A 25,996-nucleotide genomic window follows, 5' to 3' on the forward strand; every position below is an offset into this window, starting at 1 on the left:
AAGCTCCGACGCTCATAGGAATTCTATGTGCATCAGATTTTTTACCATAGCAGCAGGCGATAAAAAACCCTAATGCGCTTGATAAAAGGGGGCCTAAGTTCCTTAGGGGATTTTTACTAAGCTGGGCTAAAATGTGGCCAGTGTGGAGCTTATACGCACACTGAGGCCACTTTTAGCACAGCAGTAAAATGGCCCCATTTTCCCTATTAATGGCCACAGGCTAATTTCCTTATTAGTGTGTGGCCAATAGCATGTGAGCACTATAAACAGTGCCTAAATCAGTAGGTGCCTTTGGAAAAGCATCTGCATATCAATCAAATTTTAGGCGCCATTATTGAATCACTCCTAGCAGTGCCTAACTCGACTTAGGCGTCGGTAGGTGCCAATGTATTAGATCAGGGTTTTCCTGGCCTAATTTACCAGCACCTGACATAGATGCCTCCTGACACCTAAGTCATTCCATGTCAAACCTCTACCCCCTAACCACACCCACTTTTCAGATAAACAGCAAAAGCACCTCAGTACAGTGCTCCCCCGAGATTCGCAGGGGTTCTGTTCCAGGAACCCCCGCGATTTTAAAAAAAACGCAAATACGTTTTTTCATGGGGCAGCCTGAAGAGGGCAGTGGGAGAGGGCAGCAGGAGAGCAGCCGGAGCGCCGCGAGTGCAGAAAATCACTCGCGGTTTGCTCCGACCGTCTCTTCCTGTATGAAGTCGGGCCTTATCCAATCAGAAGCTGCATGCTCTCTCCTGCCTCTCCCGCTGCCCTCTCCTTGTCAGCAGTTCACAGTCTGAAAATACCGCGAATGACTGGGACCGTGAACTGCCTACTGCGAACAACCGGGGGAACACTGTATAGGCATAGGTAGGCGTCGCATCAATTTCCATGCAGAACTTAAATTAATTTGTTTCACTTAATACTTCATCGCAAAAAAGTGCTCTGATTGTGTAACCACACAGAAAAAATGGTATAGAAGTCTCACCCCCTTTAATTGTTTTTGTTTTTAAATTGGCTTCTAATGGCATTTTCAAATATCATGCCATTGGCCATTTAAGCCAAATTTTTAAAAATTACGTTTTGCATGGAAATCAGCTAGGAACCATATATAGAATCAGGGCCTTGGGGCTCATGTGCTAATGGCCGTCAGCGCATAGCTATGTAGCTTCGCTAACCGATTAGCATAGTACTCTCTGACCCCTGCACTAAAGAATAAAATATACTTTTTAGTGTGTAGAAAGCATGTGCCAATCCTGAAACTACTGCGGGAAGCCTGAGCATGCCCTGCGGTAAGCATGCATAGTACTTACCATAGCTTAGTAAAAGGGTCCCTTAGTTTTTTATGTACCAGTAGCAAACTTTTGGCAGACTAGAAAAATGTAAAATAAATAAAAATAGAGCTAGGTACATTTGCATATACACATATTTGCATGGTCATTCCATGGTCCTCAAAATTTCCCTTTTAGATACCATCAAAGTACCATCAGTTCTTCATGCCCTAAATCTGTCTCTTGAAGATATCATAAAATTTGAGTCAGTTTTCTTGCCTGATAATGACCACCTTTCTTCATTTTTGTAGTTGAGCGCAGCCGGAGGACAACTGACTTTTACCGTCTCCTATGACATCACGGGACAGGAGGATGAAGTTCAAACCATACTACATGCTGATGTTATTATAGAGGTAAAGTATCTCCAACATCCCGTGTCCCTGTTTTGACTTGCACAAGACTGATGATGAGGAAGCACAAACAATTTTATCTAAAAAAAAGAAAAGAAACAGTGAAACTCATATAACCCTGGTCAAACTCACACACAGTATTTGGGCACCGACAAGCTCCTCAGGTTGGACCAAGCCTTACAAAAATAATTTATTTGGAATAGTATTTATGTCTCTGAGCTGGGTGTAGGCCTGGGTTCAATCACCATACTCAACCACTACCTTATCGCTTATCAAGGAATCAGCAGAGACCAAGGTGCAATCGATAACTAGAACTTTACTTCAACTTGATTGCAGAGATAATTCTCAAACTATTTACAATTCATTCTTTTAGAATACAGACACTAATTTTAACAAAGCTGTTTATGATAAAGTCACTTCAAGAACACTTCCATTATGTTCCCCAGTCTCTTCATTCAACTCCTTTATTACATGTGGTGAGCCGCTCCAGATCTCACCCTCTTCCCTTAGCCCGAAACCACTTTATCTTTCTCGCCAAGCTGATATAATCCACACAGGCTTTGCTGTAAGCAGGGTCTTTCACTCTCAGTTACCCTTTTGAGATGGGTCTCTACACAATTCTTGTTATGTCCTCTTCTGATGACACTCTTAGAAGAGCAAAGTCCCAATTGTTGTTGTTTTTTGTGAGCTTCTCTGGGTCCCACCCTCACTCCTTAGCCCAGGACTATGCTACCATCCATCAAGTGTGAGCACTCTTCTGACAAACCCACACGGACTTTCCCTCCATAAGCTGTCAGTACTCTCAGGAGTCACCTCAGTACTAGGGCTGTGGTGGGAGAAACAGGATAAGTTGACACATATACACAGCACAGCACAGCAAGGCCACACACACACACACACACACAGCAAGGTCTAGAGCAGGTGTGCCCATACTTTTTTGGCTTGCGAGCTACTTTTAAAATGACCAAGTGAAAATGATCTACCAACAATAAAATTTTAAAAAACACAAAGCACATTGTACGCAGAGAAAATGTTAAATTATCATTTATATTAGGGGGGTTTCAAAGAGGTCATGGCAGATGACTTTAAAATATGCAATGTCACCTCAGTAACAACTGTACAAAAATAGACAAATATACCCCCTCTCTTTACTAAACCGCAATAGCATTTTTTAGTGCAGGGAGCTACGCTGAATGCCCCTCGCTGCTCTCGACGCTCATAGGCTCCCTGCGGTAAAATCCGCTACTGCAGTTTAGAAAAAAGGGGGCCATAGTGCAAAATATAGACAGCAGATATAAATTCTCAAAACGGACACAATTTGATTACTAAATTGAAAATAAAATCATTTTCCTACCTTTGTTGTCTGGTGATGTCATGAGTCCCTGGTTGCACTTCCTTCTGACTGTACATCAAGTCTTTATTTCTTCCTCCTGCATGCTTCCTCTCCTCCAGACTTCATCCCAACCATGTCCCTCCATGAGTCCAACTTGTTCTTCCTCTCCCTAACCCCTCCCCTTTCTTTCTTTCTCTCTCCCTGCCCCCCTTTCTTTCTGTTTCCCTGCCCCCTTTCTTTCTTTCTGACTCCCTGCCCCCTTCTTTCTTTCTGTCTCCATTTCTTTCTTTGTTTCCCTGCCCCCCTTTCTTTCTTTCTTTCTTTCTATCTGTCTGTCTTTCTTTCTGTCTCCCTTCTTTCTTTCTGTTTCCCTGCCCCCCTTTCTCTCTGTCTTTCTTTCTGTCTCCCTGCCCCCCTTTCTTTCTTTTTTTCTGTTTCCCTGTCTATCTTTCTGTCTCCCCTTTCTTTCTCTCTGTCTGTCCTTTCTTTCTCCCCAAGCCACCGCCAGGGCTGTCATCTGGGAACAGGCCCCCAAGTTACCGCTGCCGTCTGTGAACAGGACCCCAAACTTTCAAATTTTCCCTGTTCGTCGATGCCGCAACAGGCCAGTAGCCTTCCCCCTGTCGTCAATTCTGACTTTGGAGAGGAAGTTCCGGGCCTGCCAGCCAGCCAGCGATTGGCTGGCTCGGAACTTCCTCTCCGACATCAGAATTGACGTCGTGTGTGGGAGGGGGGGAGGCTGGTATGCCCGCACTTCTGCAGTTGTTGCTGGCTTGTTACAGCGTCAGTGAAGCAGGGAGAACACAAAGGCAACGCAAGTTGATCATGGAGCCTGGGATGGGCTCCACGATCGACTCGCATTGCCTTTGCAATCTACTATTCGATCACGATCGACCTTTTGGGCACCCCTGGCTTAGAGGATTCCAAACTGATTAGTATGTATGTAAGCAAAGCAAAGTTTAATATCATATGATGGAAAATATTTATAGGGGAAGTTATCAATATGGGCTACTGTTAAGAATGGTTATTTTATCACAAGTTGTGTTATTTTAGCACAGGGTTCCATTTTATTTAGCATGACTTGTGGTAAAATAACCCATCTTAAAGATAGGCCATGTTGATAACTTTTCCACTTAATAATTAGATAAAAGCAACAATAATAAAGAGAAAACACCTACCTTTCCTAATTCCCGAGGGATGGTTTGCGGGAGAGTAGTTAAAGTTACAGCCTTAGCACCCTGAGGTTGTGGGTTCAAACCCACACTGCTCCTTTTGACCCTGGGCGAGTCATTTAATCCCCCCATTGCCCCAGGTACATTAGATAGATTGTGAGCCCAGAAGGACATATAGGGAAAAATGCCTGAGTACCTGAATAAACTAATGTAAACTGTTCTGAGCTCCCTGGGGAGAACAGTATAGAAAACTAACTAAATAAAGGTAGGAAACACCCACTGGAATGAAATCACATGATTGTTACTATTTTCTTTTTCTGTCCTTTTTTGATTGTGCATTTCTTTTTTGTCATCTTTTTTTTATTTATCTAACAAACGAGTATGCACAAATGATTAGTGCATGCTAAATACTAAGAAGCCCATAGGTATAAAATGAACTTATTTGCACTTATACATTTGGGCCCAGATTCTCTAAAAGTGCGTCCCGATTTTAAGCAGCTGTAGGCGTCCTACAGCTGTCTAATCAGCCAATCGGGATGCACGTTTTTTTTAAAAAAATGCTCCCCAGGCAGGCCTGAAGGCGCCTCCGGGAGCCTAGGGAGACCCGCAAGATGCCTAAGCTCGTCTAAGGGCCTTAGGCGGGTCTTAGGCTGAACCTAGGCGGCCCTACGCGTCTCCCTAGTAGATGAGAAGCTTAAAAATGTAGGCCAGCAAAATGCTGGTCTACATTGTAAGTAGACGCGGCCGCTATACTTATCGCGGCAAGGGATCTCTCTGCCGCTATAAGTATAGCGGGCCGTGGCCCCTGACCGATCACTGGCAGGAGGGTGCCCAAACCCTCCTGCCCGAAGACGCACCCCCCCGACACTACCGACTGCCCCCCCCTGACATTACTGATCCCCCCCCGACAATATCGGTCGCTGGCAGGAGGGTGCCCAATCCCTCCTGCCCGAAGACGCACCCCCCCCCGGCGCTAACAACCCCCACTCCACCAAACCTGTTCTTACAGATGGGTCTTGCACGTCGAGCAAGCAGGCACACCTCGTCGAAATGAGGCGGGCCCGCCCCTTCCCGGCCCATCCCGCCGAAGCCTAAGGTCTGATTGGCCCAGGCTCTAGAAGCCTGGACCAATCAGGCCTTAGGAATAGCGGGTCCGCCCATCCCTACTAAGTCTAAGGTCTGATTGGCCAATCAGCTACAGCTACAGCTACAGCCTACAGCTGCCTAAAATCGGGACACACTTTTAGAGAATCTGGGCCTAATTGTTAGCACACTCTATATTGGTTAGTGCACCTCAGTAAAGGACTCCCTTGAAGGTGAACCACTCCAAAGGCTCCTGATTGAGTGCTATATCAAATACTTACAATATTAAACTTGAAAACATTACTAGACCTTGTAACAAACTTGAATCTAAAATGACAAATATCAAAGTGTTTGCAATAAAACCAAATGAAAATAAGAATATATTTGATGACCTGACATGGTCTTGATTTGGCATCTAAGCCCTGATTCTGTAAATGGTGCCTAACTCCTTGACGCCAAGGAGTGCAACTGTCAATCATCCAATAGGCACCATTTATAGAATCATGCCCATTGGCTTAAATGAGTGCGCCTAAGTTAGGTGCCTATCAGCGCTTAAGTCAAACCACACTCAAAATCTGCCCAGAATCCACTCCTAACCATGTCTACTTTCTGAAGGTAGGTGCCTTGGAGTAGATGCCTGTCTCAAAGTAGTAAAAGCGAAAAGACCCATGTTTCCATAGGAATGAAGAACGGATCCAAATCAAACGAAACTGTGGAAATTCAATGTTCACGAGACTTGGAGATAATTTTGTTCAAAATTTGCTTGAAACAATCACACAAAGCAGTAAAAACTCTATCCTTCAAAAGACACATGTGGATAGAGTTTTTATTGCTGTGTGTGCTTGTTTCAAGCAAATTTTGAATAAAATTATCTCCAAGTCTTGTGAACATTGAATTTCCACAGTTGCATTTGTTTTGGATCCGTGTCTCAAACTAGTAGGCACCTACCAGCTAATTATTTTTAAATTGTTTTTTAAATTACTTTTTTAAAAATTGTTTAAATTATTTTTGAACTTGTTTAAATTGTTTTAAAATTGTTTTTTTTTATTGCTTTAATATACTTTTACACCATTTTTGAATAAATAATAATCATTCAAAAATAGTGTGAAAATCACATATGATATTATAGTTCCTTTCCGGCCAAGGAAGAGCTTCTTAAATAATTATATTATACAACATGGCTTCATAGGCTGAAGAAGCATAGCAGGTAGCCACAGATATCTAGAAACATTATGCTATTTAGGAGCCCAGAGTCTTATCATTGGCCAACAGTACCAGAAAAAAAAGCACTTTAATAGAAAACCAATAACAAGTAGAAAAAAACTCAGTAAAGTGCTAAAAAAAAAGGTAACAAAATTATCTAAAGCAATTGGGCACTCCTATAACAAGGAACAGGATCCTATATATTGAAAAAGTTCTCAAAAAAAGAAGATAAAAAAATTAAAAAGAAAAAGAAAACAAAAGACGTATCTGAAATGCAAACCACAAAATATCAGCTGAGTAGCTCAACGACACTGATTAAGTCTAATTGATGAATTAAGTTAGGTGTCTAGATCGGCTAGGCATGCCAGTCTAGGCTCCGACCTTCAGGTACCATTTATAGAATCTGGGCCCTAATGCCACTTCAGGGGAAATTTAAAAGTAATAAAGGCTGGACTGTCCACTACTTGTCTCAAGGTAGATAAAGAGACTCATTTTATAACAGGACACCAATGTGAGTATTCTGGAGTATTCCTGCACAGTTCCACAATTCTATGGGGATAATATCTTCCACCCCTTTCAAGGGACCTGGATCAACTCAGTCCTTATCTTCACCAGGCCTTTATTCTTGCAAGAAGAATAGCAAACTTCTATCTACCACAGTGTCATTTCTTAGTATCAAGTTCATAAGAATAGTGGTGGAGCAAGTCCAAAAAGGTAGCTCTTTAAGCTTATTTTATAAAGACAATATGCTGCATAAAACAGGTTCATGGAAGCAGCCTCAGTAGTAAGCAAATTTCCACCTGCTCCAAAAACTGTACAAATGTATTCATTCTGCATTTGTACCTGTGTGACATCGAACCTCCACATCTGCTCCATCCAAATTATATCCCTGGGAACACCTCTACGGCAAATTGCAGATCACCTCAAAATCGGCATATTCTTTCCATAGTGTTTGTGTCACACTAGTTTATCAAAGTCTTCTTCTGGCAGAATTCTGCGTGACCACGCAACACAGAATTTGTGAAGAATTGCAATGTCACACAGAATTCCCCCTTTCCTGTGCAGAATCTAAGCTGATGTCAGCTATCGGGTCACGGTATGAGCAATGATTCCCACATGCTGCCTACCATTTACCCACAAGTCTCTTCACGGCAGAGAGGAAGCTTCTGGGGTAGTATCAGACATAGTGTGTGACTACAATTTGATGAAGCAAAGCAAGCCTTACTAAGTAGAGTACGGGCCCATGGAGAGAAGGAAGAAAAGTTGTTGGCACGGGAGAGGGGAGGATAAGAGGAAGGAAAGATGCTGGCACAGGGGGAGGGGAAGGGTGAGAGGAAGGAAAGATAATGGTACGGGGAGGGGAATACTGAGAGGAAGGAAAACAGCTGGCACAGGGGAGGGGAGGGGTAAGAGGAAGGAAAGATTCTGTCACAAGGGGAAAGGAGGGGTGAGAGGAAGTAAAGATGCTGGCACAAGGGGAGGGAGACATGCATGGTGAGGCTGAAATGTTTCATATAATGGAGGGGAGGAAGGGATAGCTGGTACATGGAGGGGGATAGAGAGGGTTGATCCAGTTCACAAGAAAAGGGGAGCGAGAGATAGTAGACAGTGGGAAAGAAACAGAAATATTGGATATGGCAGTGGGAAGAAGGGAAATAATTCTGCATGGGGGAGGGTTGCAAGGGAGGGAGGGAGAGAGAGTTTTGTACATTGGAGTGAACGGGAGGGAGGAAGCGATACACAGGAGGTGGAGGGGAGAAGGAGGGAGATAGATCCAGGAGCAGAATGGAGTGATGGAGAGATGCTTGGCAATGGGATTGAGGGAAGAGAGTGGGAGAAATGCTGTATCATGGGGTAGAGTTCAGAAGGGAAGAGAGAATAGAGAGGGAGATATCTGGCTATGAGGGTAGGGAGGGAAGGAAGAAGGAGCAGATGCTGGGTTTTAAGGGTGGAGGCCATTGGGACACCCAGACTTCCAGGATGTCTATCTTTATACAACATCTTTGACCAAAATTTTTGTCCAAGTCTCAAATGCCCAGTACTAGAACGTGAGAAAGTGTTCTACACATCTCTAAATAAAAAAAAGTTCAGATATGTGTCTAATAAATGCATGTGTATTTCATATGAAGAAACCAGTCAAGCTGAACTGCACTTGATGGGACATTTAAATATCCCAGCTGAATGCTAAAGCATTTCAAATAAGCAAAAGATCTTCAACAACCAATTTGGTCGAATAGGTGTCAAATTATGAGTATTTTTATGCAATTTTGGATTTGATTTCAGATTTGATTACTTGTCTAATCATTTCAGGCTGAAGATGAGTCACATAGACAAGCATATTAGGTAGTTTCTGGCCCCAGTGGGTTACAATCCATTTTGCAATAGAGATCCTATGTTTTGCTTTCCTTGATTGCTTCCCTACTCTTTTGGACTAGAAGCTAACAGCTTGCCTAGTATAACACATTCTGTGCTGTATTTAGATGTGTCTAGAATTATCTCTTGATTTTTTTTTTTTTTTTAATTGTCTCTCATCATTTCTATACAGGGTAATGGCTTGAGGATAAGCACTGCAGAAGAGGGGATTAACCTACAGCCATTTGAGGAACAGGTTGAAACAATTGTACTGAGTCCGGAATTATTCACTATTCATGGAACCACCTATCCAGTCAGCAAAAAGGATTTCATGACAGTTCTGACAAATGTGAAGAGGCTTCTTATACGGGCCACCTACAGCAGTGAGAAAGAAGCTATCTACAGGTAAATACATGTAAAAGGTAATTCCATAACAAGGCACTCACACTTATTTGTAATTGTGAACCAGCTTAAAACTCAGGTACAAGGCAGTATTTCAAATTAATAAATCCAATCTTCCACTTGAATGTGCAGATGTACAGACTACTGTCAACTTGTATAAGCATATACTTACCCATGACAATGACAGCAGGGCAACTAAATGCTATTTCACATGCATACAGTCATGTGAAAAAATTAGGACACCCCATTAAATATTCAGTTCTTTCTTAAGAAAGGTTCACATATCGATGTCAAATCTTTTTTTTATTTATCTCTGGAAAAGAAAGTGATGTAATTGCAGGTAAACAACAAAAATTTTCCTTGATGTACTCATGAAACAAAAGTTATCCACAGTAACCATTATCTCTTCCACTCTCTAAGAGATCTGATTCCCATGTGCCTATCCCATGCCTTCTGCATATATAATTTGTATATATTTGCTTGAGGAGAGAGCTGTTTTTCTAAAAAGCTTCTTTGGATCTGTTTAGGACCTTTTTGAGACTTTGGGTAGTAGTAAGTGAGAGTCCTAGAAAACTCTTAAAATCAGGCCAAGTGCGCTATATTTCATGGGGAGAGGGTGAATTCTCTCACCCTAACTGAAAAGCACTCTTTGAGGAGAGACCTCTGGCTGGTTTCAGCCTTTTAGTTTGAGGTTGAACTCTGAGAATATTTTAGAGACCAGACTCCACAAGTGACCCTTGAGATTAATTCCCACCCGTCCACCCCATGGCAGAGCTCTTTTGGCTCTTCAGCCAACCTGGAAAATTGCTTTGGTAGGATTTTTCTGTTCTTTCTTTTTCCTTTCAGGAGTTTTTATGTCAGCAGCCGGCAATAAAAAAAACCCCTAACACAGCTTGATAAAAAGGGGCCTTTATGTTATGTTATATATGAATGATATAAATTATTTGTCAATAAACCACATTGATATTAAAAATCATTCATTGTAATATATACATACTAGTGTTTAAGCCCATTATATTAACGGGTGCTAGAATATATGTCTGTCTGTCTTTCTTTCTGTTTCTCTCCCTGCCTCTATCTCTATCTTCCTTTCTTTCTGTCTTTCTCCCTCCCGCTGTCTGTCCTTCTTTCTTTCTGGTTCTCTCTCTGGCACCCTTTCTGTCTGTCTTTCTTTCTTTCTGTCTCTCTCCCTGCCCGCTGTCTTTCTGTGTGTCTGTCTTTCGTTCTAATGTGCTGCTTGCCTGCCTGTCTTTTTGTCTCTCCATGGCCCCCTTCTGTCTCCCCTCCCCCAAAGCAAACCAAGATTGCTCCCAGGCCCACTTTCCCTCTCCGTCCCCTCCACTTCCCTATGTATCAGCATTTCCCTCCCACCCTTCCCTGTGCAGCAGCAGCATTTCCCCCCCCATACACACACTTTCCAGTGCAGCAGCAGCATTTCCCACCCTTCCCTGTGCAGCAGCAGCATTTCCTGGCCTTCCCTGTGCAGAAGCAGCATTCCCCCCCACACACACACACTTAACCCTGTGCAGCAGCAGCATTTCCCGGCCTTCCCTGTGCAGAAGCAGCATTTCCCCCCCCCCCCCCCACATACACACACTTCCCTATGCTGCAGTAGCATCTCAGTCTTCCCTGTACAGAAGCAGCATTTCCCCCCCTCACACACACACACTTCCCTATGCTGCAGTAGCATTTCTCAGTCTTCCCTGTACAGAAGCAGCATTCCCCCCACACACACACTTCCCTATGCTGCAGTAACATTTCTCAGTCTTCCCTGTACAGAAGCAGCATTCCCCACACACACACACACTTCCCTATGCTGCAGTAGCATTTCTCAGTCTTCCCTGTACAGAAGCAGCATTCCCCCCCTCCCCACACACACACTTCCCTATGTTGCAGTAACATTTCTCTGTCTTCCCTGTACAGAAGCAGCATTTCCCCCCCCACACACACACACTTCCCTGTGCAGCAGCAGCAGCATTTCCCGGCCTTCCCTGTGCAGCAGCAGCATTTCCCAGCCTTTCCTGTGCAGCAGCAGCATTTCCCGGCCTTCCCTGTGCAGCAGCAGCAGCATTTCCCGCTCCCTTCCCAGCCGCCGTGTTTAAATTCAGAGTAAAGCTCTGCACCGCGCTAACGCTGGCTTCAGCGTCTTCTATCCACTGCGGCCAACCCTAGCGAAAACAGGAGGTAGTCAGAGAGGGCGGGCCGCAGTGGACAGAAGACGGCGAGGCCAGTAGTAGCGCGGTGCAGCGCTTTTTTCTGAATTTAAATGTGGGTGAGCCGGCAAGAAGGAGGAGGCTTTAAAGTAGCTGGTTTTGGCGATGAGTGAGGGCGGGAGGGGGGAGTCGCTGGCTGTGCTGTGTCTCTCTGTGCTGAATTCGAAAATGGAATTCGGCACGGAGGGACACAGCACTTGTCAGCAGCCACCGAGGTCGGCAATTGGGGGGGGGGGGGGGAGAGGACGCAGCTCAGGAGACTGGGAAGGTGTTGGCGGGCGGCGGCTGGGGCATCCTCCTGCAGGCGCTTTTGCCTCAGGTGTCCGGCTTGCCTGCACTTCCTCCCAGCAGCAGTTGGTGAGTGAGGACGGGAGGAGGGGATTGGCTAGAATGTTCCCTGCCGCTGGGTTCTAAAATGGAACACGGCCACGGATCACACACCACAACGGCAGGGAACCCTCTGTTTTAATAGCGCATGCGCCGGTAACCTTTTATTATATAGGAGATATATATATATATAATTATATATATATATATATAATTTTATAAACCTGCAAGTTATTAAATTAATTGTGCATTTCATATTCAAGGGAGTTAATAGGGCTCAAAATTATTTGAGACTAGCATTGCACCTAGCATGTTTTATTACTCTTAAGGCAAAAACAGCACAATTTTTATAAAAATAACAACCCCCCAAACAAGTGAGCTTTTGTATTTATCCCATGTCTTTTTAAATTCCATTACTGTTATTTTTATCACTTCCTTTGGAAATCCGTTCATGTATCCACTAATCTTTCTGTGAAAAGAAAAATTACAGCAAGATAGCTGAAGGGATATGTAATTAATATGAGTTTTAGCAGAAGTTTATTTGTTCATATTGATATCACAATAATTTAGAATGAAATACATTAGAATATATGTGTTTCTCTTTATAAGATCAATATAATCATGATATAATATTAATATTTCCATTTTTCAGTCAGTGTAAAGTTGTAACACTGCCATAATTCTTCATTCTGGCTCAATTATGTTCCTAATTGTACTTAACGTCTGTGCACCTGCTGGGTTATCTACAGGGAGCATTGCAATTAAAATCCATAGAACTATAGCAAATGTTCTGCCATATTGGTAAAATTTATAGAAAACTTCAGTTTAATAGAAATGTTGACATGGTAATTAGGACAAACAATAATAGTAAAGCCTTTTCCATGGGCAGGAGTGACCCAGAAGTATCATATGAGTTTCAAACTCACGCTATGATCCAAATTCTATTATGTTCTGCTCCCAAATTTAGGCATACAAATTACAGCATGGTGCCAGTAGTGTACCTAACTTACCCACCCGTTTACAAATCCATAGCCACGGCTCCGACGTTCATAGGAATTCTATGAGCATTGGAGCTGTTACCACTGTGACTGGCGCTAAAAACGCTAGCGCGGTTATGTAAAAGGTGGTGGTGGTGGTGGTGGGGGGGGGGTAATTGTTAAATTAGGCACCAATTGGCCTTAATACAAATAATAACCCTTAGGTGGTGTTAATTGGTGCTAACTCACAGTAATTTGTAGCTACACACATAACTGCACTTGGGCGCTAATCTATAAACCTAGTGTGTAAAGTCCTGGTTCTATAAATAGCACTTAGTGGTGCTAGGCCATTTGTAGAATCATGCCTACTGGAATCTAATTCAACTTACCATATAGACTTGAATATAAACTGAGATTTTTGGGCCCCAAAACGGGGGTCTCAGTTTATATTCAAATTTTACCCTCTACCGCCGCAAGCCCCCCTCCCCCGACTTCTGCTGCCACGGTCAGCATGTGCCTGTGCCCTACCCCTCCCCCACCGGACCAGCAGCATAGCATTCGTTCCCTCCCTCCCGAGCAGAAAAGAGTAACATCCCCCCCCTCAGGCCTACCCTGCTCTCCTAGTGGTCTAGCAGCACATTGGGGCAGGAGTGATTCCCACTCATTTCTTCCCATGCTCTCTCCATGGTGAAAATGACTACTGGGACTTCCAGAGGCAGTTTCAGAAGGCTCGCAGTGGCAACTAATTAACTAGCACCTAAGGTGGATGCTTGACATTGCCTAAGGCAATTCATGCTCAAACTCTGCCCATAACCATACCCACTTTACGTGTAGGCGCCTCAGTGTAGATGCCTACACGGCACCTATTGATTTAGGCATATACCTGAAAATTATTATTTTTTTAATCGATTTGTATTTGTTTTCTAATGTTGTTGTTCAATTAACAAAATTGATTGGCCCAATTAAAAAATTAAGTTAGTCGCCTACATAGGTGGACGTCCTCAATCTAGGTGCCTACCGCTAAGCGCCATTTGTAGAATCAGGGCCTAAATGCTATAGTGCACAACTACAAAGGAAGCATGAAGATTAGCAGTTCAGGGATATCTAGGATTGCCAGATTTTACTCCAGGCCCATCCAGTTCCACCCAGCCCTGTCACATTACACCCAAGTCATTACCCTGTTCCACCCCAGCCTCGCTCCCAGCTCTGCCCCCTCAACATGTTCTTGTCCTTGGGATCGCATCGGGGAGGGCATCTTCGCATGCACAGATGCAATTCAATGACATCACATGCGTGCATGCGTGTGATGCCACCATGTTACATCCGCTCTTGCGCAGATGTCCTCCCGAATCAGTCCAGAGGCGGAAGCTTTTCAAAACCCGGACAGAGTCCTGGGTTTTGAAAAGCCGTCCGTATGCCTGGACATGTCCGGGAAAATCTGGACATCTGGTAATCCTAGGGGTGTGTCTTGCTGTTGCATATGTAATTGATAGAACATTATCAATTACATGTGCAGTGCCAACTTTAGACATGACTATTTACACCAGTCTTTGAGTCAAGTTAGATGGTGCATGCTAACTTACTGTCTTCTCCAGAAATGGGCAACCTGTGGCCCGCCACGGAATTTTATGAAATCTGTGAGACCATAAGACAGGGCAACTAAATAATCCGGCCTGGCACCTAAGGTTTGCAGACTGAGCAATGTTGCAAGAAGCATGCCTCTGCGGAAAGGCAAGCAACCTCTCCTTGCCAACTAATGATAGGCTGTTTTCCTTGCCCGCCAGTGAAAGCAACATGATTTTGGTATACAAGGAGAGCGGTCTCTCATTGGCAGTAAGACAAGCAGCCTCTTGTCAACCTGTGCTGGCATTCATCACTCCTCATAATATCAGTGTTGCTCTGGAGAGTTTTAGTAGCCCAGGTGGAATGTGAGCAGTACCAATCAAAGAAGTCAGGCAGTAGCAGCGGCAACACTATGAAAAACATTGGGAGTAGAGCAGCAGCAGTAAGAGACAAATATTGGGAACAGAGCAATAGGAGTGGAGCAGTGATGATGAGAGGAGAGAGGTGGCCTGAGTAAGATCTCAGGTGACTACTACTACTACGCATCTCAATCTTTAAATGTAATCGATAAGAATCCTTAACTGCAGAGGTGGATACAGCCTGCAAGAATGAAACCTGTGTTTCAACAGTTGACAAACATTTATCAAGTATCTGTAAATCTGAGTCCACATTTCCCAATTTTCAAAAGCTTCCTGTGAAAAATTTGATTTTGCGATATAACAGATTTTAATAACCCCTCCTTCCTATGATTGACCTGCCAAACATCTTTCAAAGTAATTTCCTGTGAAATCCCCATAAAATTCAGGTCCCCAGTCAAATCTCCTTGAAAGGAAAATTCTTGAGACATTTTCAAATATGAAACTAGAAATCAGTTGAGGATTCACAACTTCCGAAGGGAGAGAATTAGGTCCAGCTTCGGGTCATAGTCCAATGGGAACTATTGCAGAGGGTGGAGGAGTCCGAGCAGGAGGACTAAGTGATGTACCTGAGAGATCTAACATCTTGTTGAGGGATCAAACCAGAAGTGGAAAGATGATGGTCCATAGGACTGGTAACAACAGGAGTAGAGAACTTAATCTTTGCTTTATATTCCTTAATAAAGAAAAAAATAACTACCTCAAAGAGGTAGTTGTCACCTTGTCGCTCTTCATGGCTCCAAGGGAATCCCAAGGGGCCTAGTGTGCCCTATAGGATATGCCCCTTGGCCACGTCCTACGGCCATGCAGCACAGCAGCATTATCTTTTTCAAATGGGGAGTCAGGCCCTCAGTGACATCACCAGGCGAGCCTCACCAGTGCCAGAATGGTGCTGACAAACTCTACAGGTGGTATTCAGAGCCAAAAGCTGAGATGATACAATCAGGGAACACTCTTCCACTGCTAAGTACCTCCTGTGAGTACCACCTCCCATTTTTTCTCTCTTCTTACCCACCTTCCATCTTCCCTCTGCTTACCTATCTATCCTGTTCAGCCTCTTCTGTGTCCCTGTCCCAGTCCCTAAACCCCCGTGTCTAGCATCTCTCCTCTGTGCACCTGCCCTTCTCCTTCCCATGTATTTAGTATCTTACATTTGAGTCCATATCTTGCCCTGTTCAGCAATTGTTCCTCTGTCCCTCTCCCTCCCCTGTGATCATCATTGTTCAGTATTGTTCCTGTCTTTTCTTCATTCAACACTGCCCCTCTCTGTCCCTATGCTCCCTCCATGGCGAGCATCTCTTCTCTGTCTCCCTTATCACTCCCCTCTTTCCTCTCCTACAACCCCCCACTTCGAGGCTAGTATTGATTCCTGCAGCCCCTTCATAACCCAGCATCTGTTCCCTCTTACCCCTCTTTCTGATCCAGTCTCTCTCCTTTCTCTCTCTCTCTCACCTAGCATCCCTCCCCTTTCTTCCCCTCCCCGAGTCTAGTTTCTCTCTCTCTCTCTCTCTCTCTCTCTCTCTCTCTCTCTCTCTCTCTCTCTCATCCTTTCCATTCCCACCCTGCTGGTCCATCTTCTCTCCATCTCCCTCACCCTGGGTCCAGCACATCTCCTGTCCATCCCTTCTTCCTCCTTCTCCTCCCACTGGTTCCAGAAGCACCTCTCCCTGTTTTCCCATTCTTCTCTTCTCAATTTGGTACAGCAGTAGCTCTTCCTGTCCATGCCTTCCTTCTCCACCCCACCCTAGTCCAACAATACCTCTATCTGTCTGTATGTCCCTTCCTCTCTTCTCCAAGTGCAACAAACCCTCTTTCTGTCTGCCCTTCTTTATCCCTCCAACCCCATTTTCCCTAGGTCCTGCAGCACCTCTCCCATTCTGGCCCTTCCATTCCTTCCCCCTGGGTTCAGCAGCACCTCTCTTATTCTTGCCCGTCCTCTCCCACCCATCAAGCAGAACATCACAGGGAAGACCACAAGGCCCTGATCAGCCTGTTTTAAATGATGCCATATTGTTACCTGCAGTGATGAGGTACTAAAAGAACTCAAACATGAAATTGCTGACCTGCTGTTAGTGATCTGTAACCTGTCACTACAATCATCTGTAGTACATGAAGATTGGAGGGTAGCTAATATTACGCTGATTTTTAAAAAGAGTTCTAGGGGAGATCCGGGAAATTACAGACCAGTAAGCCTAACTTCAGTGCCAGGCAAAATGGTGGAAACAGTTATGAAAAATAAAATTGTGGATCATGTAGACAAATATGATTTAATGAGATAGAGTCAGCATGGGCTCAGCCGAGGGAGATCTTGCCTCACCAATTTGCTTGATTTCTTTGAAGATGTGAATAAATATGTGGATAAAGGTGAGCCGGTTGATGTAGTGTATCTAGATTTTCAGAAAGTTTTTGACAAAGTTTCTCATGAGAGGCTCCTGAGAATATTAAAGAGTCATAGGATAGGTAACAAAGTTCAGTTGTGGATTAGGAATTGGTTAATGGAAAGAAAACTCAGGGTAGGGTTAAATGCTCATTTTTCTCAATGGAAGAGAGTAAACAGTGGAGGGATCTGTACTGGAACCGGTGCTATTTAACTTATTTATAAATGATAATGATAATAATAATAACTTTATTTTTGCATACCGCAATACTACAAGCAGTTCAGAGAGGTTTACAGAGGAAGAGCCTGTACACAGACAGCGATATTACAGAGAAAAATTTCAAATTACATTGGTAAGTCGGGAGTAGTTAGGTATATCCAGAAGTGTTTCAGAGAAGTTACAAGGCAGGGAGGAGTCAGAAGAATTTATCAAAGAGATAGGTTTTAATTGATTTCCTGAAGGATTGGTAGGAGGATGAATTGGAAATGAGTGTGGTTAGACATTTATTCCATTTGCCTGCTTGAAATGACAGTGATCTATCAAGGAATCTCTTGCAGATACAGTCCTTCAGGGAGGGGAAGTCGAACAGAGAGGCATTACGTGTGCAAATGGTGCCTGGAAATTCAAAATGATGTGAGAGGTAGATTGGGGATAAACCAGTTATGGTTTTGAAGCAGAGTCAGGCAAACTTGAAGATGACCCTTGCCTCCATCGGTAGCCAGTGTAGTTTTCTGTAATACGGGCTTATGTGATCGGATTTTTTGAGACCATAGATGAGACGAACGGCAGTATTCTGAATGATTCTCAGTCATTTGATGGTTTTCTTAAAGGAACCCAAGTATATAATATTGCAATAGTCTAAGGTGCTTAAGATTAGAGATTGAACCAGCAATCGAAAAGAGTGGAAGTGTGTTTGATGGTCTGAAGTTTCCAGAGGGTGCCAAAACATTTTTTAACTTGAGCGTTAGTATGGTCTTCAAAAGACAGGGATATCTAGGATGACTCCAAGGATTTTAATGGTAGAGTTGATTGGGTAAGTTATCCCATTTAAATTCAAGGAGGTGTTCATTAGTTTGTGGTTGGGACTTGACAGGAAGAGCTTGGTTTTTTTCTGGGTCCAATTTTAGTTTGAATTGTGTAGTCCATTACTACCCTAGTGAGGATAGATGAGGTGAATTGTTCTGTCTCTTGTGTCAGTGAGGTTATGGGAATGATGATTGTAATCTCAAAGATAAGAAAAAGAAATCCCTAAAGAATATATACCACAGAAAAATACTATAATATCAGAGCAATGTACTCAAATTGCAAAATTAGAAATATTGTACATATTTATTAATTTAAAATTTGCAAAAATATCACAAAAGTTTCATAGAATAGCATACACAGAACACCATACAAACACTACAAACAAACCAGACAAGATATAACAACATATAACATATAACAGGCACTATCAAGCCAGGCTGGAAAAGGCCACACATAAAAATCATACAATGATATATAAATATAGCTGTGTTCAAAAGTTCATAAATCACTTAGCTTGAGAGTTCGAAGTCTTCCTGGAACAGTGTCCACGAGGAATGAAGCAAGCAAGATGATTGTGGGGCATCCAGAAAGGAAAAAAAATCAAAAAACCAACATCCCAAACAGATTAGAGTTCAAATCCAACCTCCATATCACAAAGTGCAGGTGCAAGTGCAAACGTGCTGTCAGTAAACAGTATAATAAGTTAGATAATAAAAAAAGACTCAAACCAAGAGGACAGAGAGCATTTTCAAAGTCTTCACAAGCAAAGGTGAAATGCCATAACAGGCAACCAATCTTCTAACATCTCCTCACACTTCCTCAACACAGGCCGTGTTTCGATGAAATCTTTGTCAAGAGGAAGAAAGCAACAGATAGGGAGCCAAAACCAAATGCAAAGAGCAACACCGAGTACACAGCTGCCACACCCAATGATGATTGTAATGTCATCTGCATATATGTACGATTTCAGTTTTAAATCAGATAACATATGTCCCAATGGTGCCATGTAGACATTGAACAGAGAAGGAGAGAGAGGGGAGCCCTGTGGGACTCCGCAGGGATTATACCAGGAATGGGAAAAGGTTCCTTCATTGTGGACCTGGTTAGTGCGGATTTTAAAGAAGCCTGTAAACCAGGTTAGGACCTGTCCAGAGATGCCAGTAGAATCGAGGCATCTGAGCAGAATGTCATGAGAGTCATGTAGAATGTTGAACTTCTCTAAGTATGTCATGAGATCAAGGTTAACTAGATCTTCCATTAGTTTGAGGAAAAGAGGTATGTTGGCAATGGGTCTGCAGTTGGCAACCGAGGTGACTGGCTTCCTGGAGTTCTTGATAATAGGAGTTATGAGAATGTGACTGAGTTCCAATGGGAAGTAGCCGGTGGACAAACAAAATGTAACCCAGTTGAAAAGTTCAGCTTTAAATGGGAGGGGGCTCTTTTCATGATAGTTGGTGGGCAGTTGTCTAGTAGGCAGTTGGATTTAGCATATTTAGAGTAGAGCTTGAGAAATTAGAGCAGAGCTTGAGGAATTGGTTCCAGTCAGGGTTTTCAAAATGATTCCAGGTCATGTCAGCAGTTGCGCCTTCATTTCCTGGAGCAGGTGGATTGATAGATAGGTCTATGCTTGTAGCTGTAAGGGATGTTTTCAGATTACAAATTTTTGAAGCAAAGTAGTCAGCTAGGATAGAAGCAGAGGGTGGGAGAGCTGTCAGAGAACATTTATGTACCTCAATATCAAATAACGAATTGACAATTCTGAAGAGTTCTTTGCTATTCAGTGAAGGAGAGTTAATTGATTGGGAATAATGTTTACAGCGCTTTTCTTTAATCATTAGTTTGTACTCTTTAACTTTTAGTCGCCAGGTGAATCTATCCTGATCTTTTTCTGATTTACACCATATTCTTTCCAGTTTACGCACTTCTCATATTAGTGCCAATAGATCAGCATCATACCAGGAGGCTGTTACATGGTGTCTTTTCTTGCAAACTTTCAATGGTGCAATATCATTTAGAACCTGATTGCTGAAGTTTTTCCATCCTAGGATGAAGTTTGGATCTAAGTCAGGGATGGATGTTAAGCTATAGTGCGACCAAAATTCTGCCGGGTTTAGTTGTTCTCTTGTCCAGATCGTTTTCTCTCTGTGATTGAATCTTGGTTTTCTTTTGGGTGGTTTCTTGGTCCAGTGTAATTCAAAATTACATAGGAGGTGGTCTGACCAAGGGGTGTTAGCCCAGGTTTCACTTTTAAAATTTATGCTGGAGGTAGTTGGATGACTTTTCCTGTAGGTTTTAGTCAGAGGTGGTTTGGAAAAGCCTAGAGATGTGAGGAAGGAGAGTAGATCTGCTACGTTGGAATTCTCTTTCTGCTCGAGGTGTAAATTAACATCGCTAGCTAGTAGATTGTAAGCGCCAGCTACCGAGTTAGTAAGGAGGAATTCGTAGAGGTCTTCTTTTGCTAGGTTACATTTGTTAGGAGGCATGTAAAATACTGTAACGATCAAATTATCTTTGCAGTTCTCTTTGGATATTTTGCAAGTGAGAATTTCCAGATCGTTGGTTAGTTTAGAGTCAAGTATTTGAAACTCAAAATGATCTTGGAGAATTATTGCTAGACCACCTCCTCTTTTTGAGTTTCTCGATAGAGGAATAATTTTGTAATCTAATGGTAGTATATCACCTATGATAGCATCCTGGTCATAAATTAGCCATGTTTCGGTTAGAAGTAGGATGTCTAGGTGTGTTTCTTCCAGCCAGGCTTTGACTAATTGAGCTTTGTTCCTAACTGAACGGTTGTTCAGATATGCTCCAGAGATGATGTAGTGTTCAGAGGGGGTTGAGAGCTAGATTTGTCACACCCCATATGCCTTAAGACAAAGACCATGCGTCATTTTAGTAGCCTTCCTCTGGACAACTGTGGAATGTGGTGAGCCCACTATAACCCACCTAAAACCAACTATATTATCAAATTGGTGACACTTGCAAGCATAAGGGCTATTGTTGTGGTGTATAGTTGGGTACAGTAGGTATTTGGAGATTTTGGAGGGCTCACCATTCAAAATAAGGGGGTTGTGGTGAGGTGTGTACCTGGGACCTTTTATATGAAGTTCACTGCAGTGCCCCCCGAGATGCCCCACTGTCTACTGGGATGTCAACTACAAATGCTGTCTTCTATATCCCAATGGCTTGTTTTGTGTGGTTTTCTGAAAAATGACCCTTTAAATGACATGGTCATGAACCAACTTGCTCCTGGTCTCAAACTTTAACCGACCAGGAACCGGCGCATCATAACTCGGGGCTCCTGAATCTGTCAGCCAATACTGTGCTCTTATCTGTTATGGCTATGCAGATACCATTCTGAGACTCTATATAGTTTGAATTCTCTTAGGGCTCCTTTTAAAAAGGTGTGCTAGCGGTTTTAGCGTGCGTGCTAGCCACTACCGCCTCCTTTTAAGCAGGCGGTAATTTTTTGGCTAGCACGCACTAATCTTGTGCGTGCGCTAAAAATGCCCTTAGTTTAACTAACAGTTTAATGACTGATGTCTCCCCACCTCTATAATAACTATTGGTGTTCAATTTTTTCACATTTTTTAACGGGTTTCAGACATGCCATTATTGTACGCCCACATTTTTTGGCGATACAAAATCTTCCTTAGTGGCTATGGCTGTTGGCTTCTTCATTCACCCATGTTTTTAATACATTTTTTTATATATACGTTTTTTTGTGCATGATATCTTCATAAATATTTGTGAATAAAAGTATTCTTGCTATAAAATTCAACTTATCTTAAGCATTCTTTAGTTCCTTTATAGGATCAAATATCGGGTAGGGGCTTGTCACATCGACATGTTTCGCCGTGAAGGCTTTATCAAGATATATACCCCTATAAGAACAAAAGAAAACATAATAAATCCCATCGTTTTTCACACAAAACATCATCTTTTCTTAACTTTAAGGGGACCAGCTAGTATAATACTTTCAAAACTATGCGCTCACCCTTTTTTTGTTTGTTTTAACCGACCATCCCGATGTCAAAGTTTTTCTGCTCTACCAAAGATGGCCGCGGCGTCTTTTTTTACCACTTTATACCACCCCCACTCAATGACGTCACTCCTTCAACTAACGAATCAGGAGCATACATTATAACAGGGAATTCCATTCCACTTCTTGATTTAACCCTCCCGGTGTCACCGTGTTTAACCTATAGATCCATTTTTGTTCTAACCAGTTTAATCTTTTCCTGTAGTTTCCACCCTCCCACCCCTCCTTAATGTGAGCTATAATCCGCCATCTTATATCCGTGCTCCGATGCCCTACGGCCTCCCAATGTTCTACTAAAGGGGCCTCCATCACTTTATTCACTATTCTTGATTTATGCTCATTTAGTCTAATGTTCATCTGTCGGCTAGTTCTACCCACATATAGTAGATCACAAGGGCATAATATAATATAAACTACATTATGGGTTTTACATGTGGTAGTCGTGGTCGCTGTGATCTTGATCTCCCTATGTGGGGGCCGCCATTCAAGCCCTTCTATGGTGCTTTTGCACCATTGACAATGTTGACAGCTTTGGTGACCCAAGACAGTTTGTGCTTCATATGTTTCTGTAAAATATCTATGTCGTGCCAGGCATTCGCCAATATTTTTTCCCCGACGATAGGTTATTGTGGGAAAATCCTCAAAAACATTAGGAACAGTTTTCAAAATATACCAGTATTTCTTCATACTGTTGACTAAATAGTTCGATCCCGTATGGAAAGGCAGTACACACACCATTCTAGAGTTTTTTTCATCACATTTCTTTTGATCTTCTCCTTCCTCCATTTGGTTATTCAATGACGGTTGTAGTAGTAGCTCCCGGTTGGCGTATTTAGCTCTAAGGAAAGCTTTACGTATGGCTCGGTTTGGATACCCTCTTGCTTTAATACGATTCTCCAGCAATCTAGATTGGTAAACAAAGTCCTGATCTTCTGAGCACAAACGCCGCAACCTAAGAAACTGCCCTACCGGTAGATTGTATTTCAGTTTATATGGATGGTGGCTGTGAAACTTTAGAAGAGTGTTTCTGGATACTGGTTTACGATATAATGACGTAATGAATCTTCCTTGTTCAAAACTTATTACAAGATCCAAAAAATTTATCTTTCCAAAACTATAATCTGCTGTAAACTTTATATATTGATTTAGACCATTCAGGGCTTGAACAAATGTTAGCAAGGCCTCCTCAGTATCTCTCCAGATGATGAAAACATCGTCTAAAAACCTCCTCCACATCAATACTTTATCAAAATTTTGCATTGTGTAAATCAAATTGTCCTCCATGCTGGCCAAATATAATGTTGCCACCGAGGGTGCCAGCGTCGCCCCCATTGCCACACCCTGAATTTGAAGATAATATTCTCCATTAAACCAAAAGTAATTGGCTGATATAACAAGTTCTGCTAAATCCAATAGAAAGCTGGTATGTATTCTAGGATTTTCAGTCCGTTTTTCCAAGACATCTTTAATGATGTCCAGCGCTGCTTGTTGTGGTATCATGGTGTACAAGGATGTTATATCCAAGGAGGCAAGCACGGGGATATCTTCAAATGATTCAACCTCATTTAACATAGTAATGAAATGAGAGGAGTCTTTAATAAAGGAAGGAACCTTGGTGACAAATGGTTGTAAAAAATAGTCCACAAATTGTGACAATGGCTCCAAAACTGAGCCTTTTGTGGAAACTATTGGTCTGCCCGGGGGAGATCTCAAATCCTTATGTACTTTCGGGACCAGATAGAGTTTTGGAGTAGTGGGCCATTGCTCCCTTAGGAAACTGGCCTCTTTATTAGTCAGCATACCATTTTTTAAGGCCAGCTCTACTATATCATTTATCTTTTCCATAAGGGGGACCCTCGGATCGGCCTCCAATTTTCTATATGCCACATTATTACTCAACTGTTTATGAGCTTCCTGATTATATTTTTCTCTACTCTGTAATACCGTGGCCCCCCCCTTATCCGCCTTCAAAATTATCAACTGTTTATTCTCCACCAATTCCCCCAAAGCCTGTCTCTGGTTTTTATCCATATTCCCCTGGACAAAACGGCCAACATTTTCTCGTTCTTGCTTTTCTAAATCCAATAATACCAATTGTTGGAAAGTAAGGATCATGTGAGGAATATTTCCCGGAGGTAACCATTTACTGGGAGGTTTTTTTATCGACCTATCAATACTGGGAGGGTTGTCCTGAAAATAAATACGGAGTTGTAATTTCCGTAGAAATTTAAAGAAAGCCACTCTCATACCAAAAGGGTCATAAAAGATGGTAGGAATGAAATTTAGACCCAATTGAAGAACTTCCTCTTGGTCTTTATTCAGAACAACTTCAGTTAAATTTATCACTGTTGGCTGTTCCGTGTCACCGGACCCACTTGGCCCCTCGTACTTACATTCCGCCCTCTTTTTCCCCCTCTCGATCTGCCTCTTGTCACCCCTAAAAAAGGTTTGGCTGTTTCATTATTTATATTAGATTGTCCAGCTTCATTCCCTCCTTCACTTGAATATTCAGAATCATCTGACGACTTGTCAAATGCTATCTTCTTCTGTTTAGTCTGACGAATATCCTTCCTATTCCACGTATAAACTTTTTCATTGATGTAATCAAATTCGTCTCTTCTGAATTTTTTTATTTTTGATTGTTTCAAAGAGTCTCTAAATGTAGTCAAAGATTGTTGGAAATCATTTAGATTCTTTTCAAATTCTTCAGTAGGGAATTTTACTTTTAGTTCTTGTTCCATCTTGTCTAGCTTAATCTTTAACTCCTCCTCTACTTTAGTTGTAGTTTCGACTATTAATACCATTAAATCACGACTACAGCGATTTAAAATGGCAATCCATTTCTCCAAGAAGCTTTTATCGTTGTTAAATAATCGCGGTTCTTTTAACATCCTCAACCCCCGGGGTATCATTGCTTTCTTCAAGTACTGTATGAGAGTACTCCCATGTAATTCAGCCCTTATTTTTCTTTTCTGGACACTCTCCCAGTCTTCCCAAAATGTATGTGATCCAGCTTCGCTATTGTCCTCAAGCAGGGCTGGTCTTAACAGTAAATTTTGAACATACTCCTCCGTATATCCTATAAACTCTGCCATATTTGGCTTCAAAATTTATAGTAACTAATTTGAAAATCTCTTTTAAACTAAAACTCACACCGCATAAGTAAATGTCCCAGTCTATTCTCTTTACATCAGTCACCTTTCTATATCCAACAGTTTAATGACTGATGTCTCCCCACCTCTATAATAACTATTGGTGTTCAATTTTTTCACATTTTTTAACGGGTTTCAGACATGCCATTATTGTACGCCCACATTTTTTGGCGATACAAAATCTTCCTTAGTGGCTATGGCTGTTGGCTTCTTCATTCACCCATGTTTTTAATACATTTTTTTATATATACGTTTTTTTGTGCATGATATCTTCATAAATATTTGTGAATAAAAGTATTCTTGCTATAAAATTCAACTTATCTTAAGCATTCTTTAGTTCCTTTATAGGATCAAATATCGGGTAGGGGCTTGTCACATCGACATGTTTCGCCGTGAAGGCTTTATCAAGATATATACCCCTATAAGAACAAAAGAAAACATAATAAATCCCATCGTTTTTCACACAAAACATCATCTTTTCTTAACTTTAAGGGGACCAGCTAGTATAATACTTTCAAAACTATGCGCTCACCCTTTTTTTGTTTGTTTTAACCGACCATCCCGATGTCAAAGTTTTTCTGCTCTACCAAAGATGGCCGCGGCGTCTTTTTTTACCACTTTATACCACCCCCACTCAATGACGTCACTCCTTCAACTAACGAATCAGGAGCATACATTATAA

The 25,996-nt window shown here is 42.3% G+C and overlaps 1 protein-coding gene across 10 annotated transcripts in view; it reads left to right on the top strand.

Annotated features, from left to right (window-relative positions):
- LAMA2 (laminin subunit alpha 2) overlaps positions 1 to 25,996 on the top strand; it is a 1,204,230-nt gene that overhangs the window by 582,837 nt on the left and 595,397 nt on the right. For all 10 annotated transcript variants that reach the window (XM_033936921.1, XM_033936924.1, XM_033936922.1 and 7 more), the window contains exons 13-14: positions 1,577 to 1,678; positions 9,012 to 9,223. In XM_033936921.1, the coding sequence (XP_033792812.1) occupies positions 1,577 to 1,678; positions 9,012 to 9,223 (314 nt within the window). The remainder of the gene's footprint in view (positions 1 to 1,576; positions 1,679 to 9,011; positions 9,224 to 25,996) is intronic.

This window comes from Geotrypetes seraphini, chromosome 3 (genome assembly GCF_902459505.1).
Source record: "Geotrypetes seraphini chromosome 3, aGeoSer1.1, whole genome shotgun sequence".
Taxonomy (NCBI): Eukaryota; Metazoa; Chordata; class Amphibia; order Gymnophiona; family Dermophiidae; genus Geotrypetes; species Geotrypetes seraphini.